General features: G+C 44.9%; 1 protein-coding gene across 1 annotated transcript in view; it reads left to right on the top strand.

The window, feature by feature from the left end:
* The first annotated feature begins 737 nt into the window (after window positions 1–737).
* The window catches only part of LOC149355770 (uncharacterized), a 37,733-nt gene continuing 30,081 nt past the window's right edge, over window positions 738–8,389 (top strand). The window contains exon 1 of the mRNA XM_089576184.1: window positions 738–1,441. Within this exon, the coding sequence (XP_089432310.1) occupies window positions 738–1,441 (704 nt within the window). The remainder of the gene's footprint in view (window positions 1,442–8,389) is intronic.

Raw genomic sequence — 8,389 nt, 5'->3', positions numbered from 1 at the left:
AATTTTCAACCCAGGCAACAGGAATTGAATCAACGACTATTCGAACACTGAGGCTTAAGTGTCAGTCCTCGCTTGAAATTTCTTCTGTTAGTTTGAATAATCGTCAATTTGGTGTATTTTCTCAGAATGTACGTGTACCCTATGTTAGTCGGCATAAGTTTGTTTTAGCGCAATGAGCCATAGGTTATGGCGTTCATGAACCACTGCACGAATAGGTACGAAAATATTCGATTTTCCCTAACATACACTGGTTAACAACTTTAATTTCAGAGGCAGTATCCAGTCCCGAGCACCTTCCCATGAATTCTGTTCTGCCATCGACGTTGATCTCTGAGCTGGGAAATGTGGCCAATGCAAATTGGGTGGACATGTGGCCATCGCGGGCTACGAGTGAAGAAAATTCTGTTCGGTGTCAGAACCTTGAGCCAACAGAAGAGGAGTTGATGTACATGTTCTTCCCGTACACTTCTATGAATTTTCCCGACGCTGCGAGTCACATCGAATTGCACACGACTGAGAAAAAATTTAAATATCCCCTGTGCTCAGCGGTGTTGGAGGCGCCCTGCAAACCTGAAATGCATATGGCAGCCTCTCATACTGAGGAAAAACCACACGAGTGTGACCAGTGCCGTTTTTCAGCTGCCTCACCTAGCAAGCTACTTCGACACAAGCGTACGCACGCAGGTGAAAAACCACACAAGTGCGACCAGTGCCGTTTTTCAGCTGCCTCACCTAGCATGCTACTTCGACTCAAGCGTACGCACACAGGTGAAAAACCACACAAGTGCGACCAGTGCCGTTTTTCAGCTGCCTCACCCAGCAAGCTACTTCGACACAAGCGTACGCACACAGGTGAAAAACCATACAAGTGCGACCAGTGCCGTTTTTCAGCTGCCTCACCTAGCAAGCTACTTCGACACAAGCGTACGCACACAGGTGAAAAACCACACAAGTGTGACCAGTGCCGTTTTTCAGCTGCTTCACCTAGCAAGCTACTTCGACACAAGCGTACGCACACAGGAGAAAAACCACACAAGTGCGACCAGTGCCGTTTTTCAGCTGCCTCACCTAGCAAGCTACTTCGACACAAGCGTACGCACACAGGTGAAAAACCACACAAGTGCGACCAGTGCTGTTTTTCAGCTGTCACACCTAGCAAGCTACTTCGACACAAGCGTACGCACACAGGTGAAAAACCACACAAGTGCGACCAGTGCCGTTTTTCAGCTCCCTCACCTAGCGAGCTACTTCGGCACAAGCGTACGCACACAGAAGAAAAACCCTACAAATGTGAAGTGTGCCCTTATTGGGCGAATAGGAAAGAGCATTTAAAACGTCACATGCGTACGCATATGAGAGCAGGGGTCTTTAACTGTACTCTATGTTCATTCGTGGGTTCAAGCACTGAGAGCCTCAAGGAGCACATGTCCGGACACGTGGAGTGAGTTCTTTAATATGCGCAGATGATGACGATGCTTAATAGAGGCACATGCCTCACCGCAGAAATAACTATCCACTTTTTGCGGACAAGCGTGAGGTAACTGTTTAATGTACGGCGGACATACGGTATTTTTGTGCATAATTTTGTGCAGACGTTTGCAGCTGCGGCTGCATGTTCTTATTAATTCGCATTATTTTATCAGTAGACACAGCGCATTAGGTGCTTCGGTTCTTACGTAGACAGCCACATGGTGCCCCTTCTGTGTAATGTCGATACCAATAAAGTGGAGACTGCGAATATATCGTTCAGCATAAACTCTTCCTTGCTTCAAGGTGCAACTTGGCGAAAAAAAAATAAAAGTTGATCAGAGGTACAAAAAAACGTCTTTTATAGACCACCTTTTATAAGTCGAAGTTAACTGGTAAATCCGTCGCTTCCTCTGAGCTTTGCGCGTTAAAATTACCACAGCATTTTCAGGCTGCGCTTTATGGGTTTACGACAGTCTTGTTCATTTAGAATTAAACATTTTTCTCTTTTATTCCGATCTCAGGAACGTCTCAGCAACTTCCATGAGTCTTTGATGGAATTCGGATATCAGTCGTCATCATCATCAGCCTGACTAAGCCCACTGCAGGGCAAAGGCCTCTTCTATATCTCTCCAATTAACCCTGTCCTTCGCCAGTTGCGGCCACCGCATTCCCGCTAATTTCTAGATCTCAGCCCCTCACCTATCTTTCTACCACCCCCTGCTATGCTTGCCTTCTCTTGTAATCCACTCCGTTGCCCTTAAGGACTAGCGGTTATCTTAGCTTAGCTGTCTATCCATTATATCATCGCTTAGAGCATGCGGTTAGCTAACGAAGTTTAAGAACAAATCATCAAACATTTCGTGTACTTCATGTTTCCCCAAATAAAATGTTTGTCAAGCCGCTACGCAGTAGACATTCATCTGTCTGCCGTCGCCTAGCCTGGTTAGATTTTTAGATCAAATAAGACGAATAATTGGCAGCTACCTAATTAGATGAATATCTGCTAACTATATAGCTGCGGGAAATATTTTCCTTGCCGGGCCAGCCTCGCTTATCGCATGAGTTGTGTGGGGTCCCCTGACCTTCCACAACTGGATAATACATATCACAACTTTTGTTCCAATACTTAAAACTTGAAAGTCATTGAACGTCGCCATCTTTTTCCGTACCGTTGTATACGTGTATGCATATCATTCACGGGTGCATCGGGTGTACTGCGTGCTGAGGCAACTGTAATCAAGGGAAGGAAAAATGCTGAAGTACGAGGGGAATGAACACGGATGCCTGAAAAATGTCAATTGATGTCCGTTTTCTTCTAATCAAGGAGTTCAGCATTTATAGATATCGCAAAATGCGCATTCACGATTATGGTTCGCATAATCCGAGGGCTCGCAACCAATGCCTATGTTTGGAATCTGACTTCTGCTCATAAGCACCTGGCTACCTCGACAAACGAAACAAAGAATCGTGGTCAGGTCAGGCCAACAAATCAAGGATGCGAAGTACAAATTCAGGGCTGCACTGCATAATTTAGCCCCGGTGATTTCATTTACAACATCACTAAAGGGAAAATTCTGACTGATGTAAATGCGAGTACGCTGATCGCTTCACAAGCGCAGTAGTTCCGGCTTGTAAGCTCGAAGTGTCGAAGCAAAACAGGGGAAGAAATGTAAACTAGAAGGAAAAAGGAGCACGTTCTTGAAACGAATATGGATGACAGCAGATAGGCGACCAGACAGTAACCTCTTTTTCACCCCCCCCCCCCCCCTCCATCCCCTTCATCCAAATGGAAGAGGTAGGAGTGGGTGAGCCTCATCGAAAACACTGCAGCGTCCGCTGTTATACCCGCACCCCACCCTCCTCACCCGATCTTTCCCGACTTAAGCTCCCATCCACCTTGTTCTCGAGTCTTGGTCTTTTCTTCAGCTATTTGAATCTGTTCATCCTGCTGTCTGCTTTTATAGCGTCGGAGGAAGGATCAGGATTGGCTTCATATCGTAAGCTTGAATTATAAAAAAAAAATTAATTGGACTGAACACCGATTTCCTTTAATTTATTTAAAAACCTATCTCTCTACTGAAAGAGTTAACTGCTCAGCTAGTTGGTTTTCAGACATTTTACCGGGATTTTCAGCGCAACGAGGGCACATACAAGAAAGAGGAGAACACGGGCGCTTATTGGAACTTTTTAATCAAGTGAAACAGTCGACATACCTGTATATAGCCTTTCCGGTCGCAGGGCACACGTACAAGGCGCCCAGAAAACCACACCAGTTTTATCCGAGTAGGCGTGAAAGAAATTCCCCCTCAGCCTCATAAATAAAAAATTCAGAGGCACTTTGACTGTCTAAAGTGCGTAAAGGCGAAAGCGTTTTCCGCACCACTTTCGCTGCTTGTGTGGCACTGGTGACGTCACATATAATTGAGTACAAATTACCAAGTGATGACAAATCACTAATTAATGGTTAATTACTGATTAACTCATGAATACTAATTAACTGCTAATTAATGACGCTTAAGATTCGCCTTTAGGAGTGCTACGCAAACAGCGTGTTGTAGCGCTGCCAGGGAGTCCACGGAACGCCACCACCCGTTTGGCGCGATGCCTTGCCCTTTGAACGTAACGCTTTTTGAGGAAAGGAAATGGCGCAGTAATTCTCTGTCATCTCGGGGGACACCTCAACCGCACCGTAGAGGAAGGGAGGAAGTGGGAGTGAAAGAAGACAAAGAAGGCCCGTAATGAAGAAAATGAAAATTGTATTTGAGGAAAGGAAATTGCGCAGTAACTGTCTCACATGTCTCGGTGGACACCCGTCAAAATTCAGGGGGGCACTTTTTTGACCTAAAGTGTGGTCACTGATGTGTGGTTAAGATGTTAAGCTTCGCCTCTGAGTGGAACGCGACAGCGTCTTGCAACGCTGCCAGGGAGTCCTTAGAACGCCATCGCCCATTCGGTTCTACGATTCGCTCGTAGGTAAATTGGTTTTTGAGGAAACGAAATGTATGTCTCTCATATCTCGGTGGACACCTAAGCCTCGCCGAAAGGGAAGGGAGGAAGATGGGAGTGAACGACGACACCGTATTCACTGGACGCGCCTTTGTTCATTCCAAACCATCGAGCTGGCTTGGCGGAGTGGCAGTGTGGTCGTCTCGCACGCCGAAGACCGGCGTTCGATTCCCGAGCTGGACGAATTTCCTACTCTGTTTTATTTAGTTATCTGGTCTGACGTGAAATATTAATTAGGCCACCTTGTTAATTAAACAATTAACTAACCTCAGTTCCACTTACTTGTAGTATAACTATACCATCCCTTTAATTGGTTGGATGGTTGCTAGCCAAAGTATAATTGGCCCCGTTTGAAATTCGCGCTCTGTGACGTCACGACCATTTCGACCAACTGAACAGCGTGACATTTCTGTCGACAACCCCTGCTTACAACGATGAGTCATTAAAGGCTTCCGCCTTAAAACGTGAAGTGTCAGCGACTCAGCTCGAACCCGCTTTTTTGATGTAAAAGGCTTTCGGAGTTTCCCGAGCTGTCTGCTGTCTGCCTCTACCGAGAATCCTCACATCGCGGAACCTTGGTGTACAATTGGTGGAAGCCCTACAGTGTTCGACAAGTTTCTCGCCCTCAATATTTTCAATATCTTTTGCATGTTTCCTAAGTCGCTCATTCACGCAACGTCCCGTCTGTCCAATAAAGGGTTTTCCGCAGGACGACTTAATTTCGTAGACGATGTTAGCGACACACTTACGAAACACTGCCGATGTCCCGTTTGACAGCCAACCTTTTTGCTTTCGCAGGTTATGCGACGGCTTAGCTGACCAAGCTTGCGGCGGGCTGAGGAAGCCAACGCTACATTAAATCGGTTTGCCAATTTCTTCAGGCCGCGAGTAACTTTGTGAGCGTAAGGTGCCACCACGGGCCTCTCATTTCCCGCCATTTCATTCCTGCATGCTCTAACCTTCACCTTCTTCAGAGGCCCTTGTGCTACAGGTATCAAGACCGAATTATAGAAGCCGGGCTTCAACGAGCCTCTTTCAATTAATTATGAAAGCTAGCTTGCATCTCATGTACGAACGACTTCCCGAGCGAGGACTCCAAGCAGAAGGTTGCGATGCCCCGTTTTACAACCTTCGGGTGGGCAGAATTATGCCGCAAGAGAGCCCACTGCGCACGAGAGGAATAAGCCCAGCAAATGTGCTCAAGTAAAAACTTTAAATATAAATCCAAAAACAGAAGCACGCGATTATCCGATAGTTCAAAAGTAAAAGTCAGCCCTTTTCTAGGTTGCCTAAAATCATCTAAAACACTGCTTACTGTTGTCTCAGTCGACAGAGCCCGTTGCTTGTTTAAAACAGTTAACAGTCGTCTGTGTAGCAAAACACATTAAGGACCTTGTCATTAAAGGTTGTCATTATCAAAATAAGGACCCTGTCATTATTAAACTTATATGCGCGCGGGTAAACGGTGTCATCAGAGCCGGCATCGTCAAATGTCCTAGCTGACGTTTGGAGAAGGAAGAGCTCCAAGAAGCCGGTCTAAAGAGGTACAAGAGCAGCTTCAATTTGCTTACTATATCACCAGAATCATCGATCCGGTGAGGCAATACTTTAATTTTTAAGAAAAAGCACCGTCATAAAGTCTAACACATCAGTGTGCTTGACTGCTCCTTTAGAGATGCTCAGTTTATTGTTTTCGCTTATAACACGGCCGCAAAGCGGGCCTCTTCCAGATAGGCTGCTTCAATACGTGCTGTTCCGTAATGCACTTAAGAAAAAGCAAGATTAAAATAACAGCGATTATCAACGTTTCTTCACTGCAATAAAAACTTTCACACTTTTTGTTCTTGTTGGTTTTTTCTTGGTTCGAAAGCAGCAAGTTAAACTTCGAACATCTTCTAAACACTCTGCTTGGCAAATAACTCACTTTCAAAAGCGCATGGGCAGACTCAGAGGCAACCGCCTAAATCCTTCATATTGGTAGGTACAGCGCAAAAGAAACGCAAGATGTACAGAAAGAGGACACAGACAAGCGATATGATTTCCAGCTAAATTTTTATTACGAGAAATTACTCTTTGTATACAACTCTGTCATGTGATACGACATTCAAGAGCATTTGCGCAGGTACATTGCAAAGGGAAAACCATATCACCACACTACACCTGATCGAACAGGATCAGGTGTAGTGTGGTGATATTGCCCTCGACCTTTCAATATGAACAGTTGCCAACCTGTCCAACCGTCCATCCTTCTTCGACTAAATTCTGCCGTAAAACAAGAAATTAATAAATCACAACATTGAGTTTAATACTATGTAGTCAACGTCCCACAGAGAAGAAGATGATACAGTATTAGTATCTGCATTAAAAATAAATTTCGGTTCTATATCTCACATCTCTCTCAGAAATACAATTCTTAAAGGGATTGCGTTTAAGTATTGAAGGCTTTCCGCCGTAAACTTGCCCGTCTTTCAATTTTTCATAAACTTTATCATCACCCATCGCTGCTTGAAGATTTCTTTCGGGAACCTCCCGCCTATTTTCCACGCCGCCATCACCCTTTAAAGTGAAGCGCATGCAATGCCGCACATCCCATTTTGCAAAATCATTCATACCACCCGCGATCATCGAGTGGAACCGCTTACCGTCGAATATCGTTACCGAATTTAAAACATTTAAATTTCGAGAACTGCTCTCCAATTTGAATACAATCTAACGACATCGACAGTTCTAGTAGTGCCAACCTTTGCCATCATATATGTTACGATGCCCATGTTAGTCCAGAAGAATGGCCTGAGGGGCGAGTTGGTGCATGATGAAATGAACGGCGGCGCAACAAGAAGAACACAACCCCTCTCTTGTCCCCTCTCTTGTTGTGTTCTTCTTGTTGCGCCGCCGTTCATTTCCCATGTTAGTCTATGTATTTAGATTTAGCAATTCACCTGTTGTTGTCATTGCACCCGGTATATTTCTTGTTCGTATATGATATTTATTTGCATGACTGCGTATCATATTTTTTTATTGTGGGCTTTTTTCATGTCACATTGTGAATTTTCATTCTATTGCCTTCCCACCTTTATGTAGTACCCTCGAAATAGGGCTTTTAAGGGTATTTTGAATAAATGAATAAATAAATAAAAAGGCAGGTCACTTCCGAGTGCTATCGTGGTACAATTTCAAGCCAGGCAACACAAATTGAATACACGACTATTCACACACTGTGGTTTAAGAGTCAAAGTCCTCGCTTGAAAATTCTTCTGATAGTTTGATTAATCGTCAACTGGGTGTATTTTCTCAGAATGTACGTGTACCGTATGTTAGTCGGCATAAGTTTGTTTTAGTGCAGTGAGCCATAGGTTCTGACGTTCTTGAACCACTGCACGAGTAGGTACGAAAATATCCGATTTTCCCTAACATACACTGGTTAACAACTTTAATTTCAGAGGCAGTATCTAGTCCCGAGCTCCTTCCCATGAATTCTGTTCTACCATCGCCGTCGACCTCTGAGCTCGGAAATGTGGCTCATGCAAATTGGGAGGACTTGGGCACTTCGCTGGCTACGTGTGAAGAAAATTATGTTCGGTGTCTGGAGCCTGAAGGAAAAGGAGAGCCGTTCAGGTGCATCTTCTTTCCGTACACTTCACCGATTTTTCCCGACGTTGCGAGACACATCGAATTGCACGCGACTGAGCAAAAATTTAAATGCTCCACGTGCCCAGCGGTGTTCGAGGCGTCCTACAAACTTAAAAGGCATATGACCTCCTCCCACAAATAGGAAAAATCACACCAGTACGACCAGTGCCGTAATTCAGCTGCCTCACCTAGCAAGCTACTTCGACAGAAGCGCACGCGCACAGGTGAAAAACCCTGCAAGTGCGACTGGTGCCCTTATGCAGCGGCTTTAAATGAAACGCTG

Source organism: Amblyomma mixtum, chromosome 3 (genome assembly GCF_055824585.1).
Source record: "Amblyomma mixtum isolate Tamu chromosome 3, ASM5582458v1, whole genome shotgun sequence".
In the NCBI taxonomy this organism is placed as follows: Eukaryota; Metazoa; Arthropoda; class Arachnida; order Ixodida; family Ixodidae; genus Amblyomma; species Amblyomma mixtum.
Note: the sequence above shows the minus strand (reverse complement) of the source record. Positions and strands in the feature narration are given on the sequence as shown.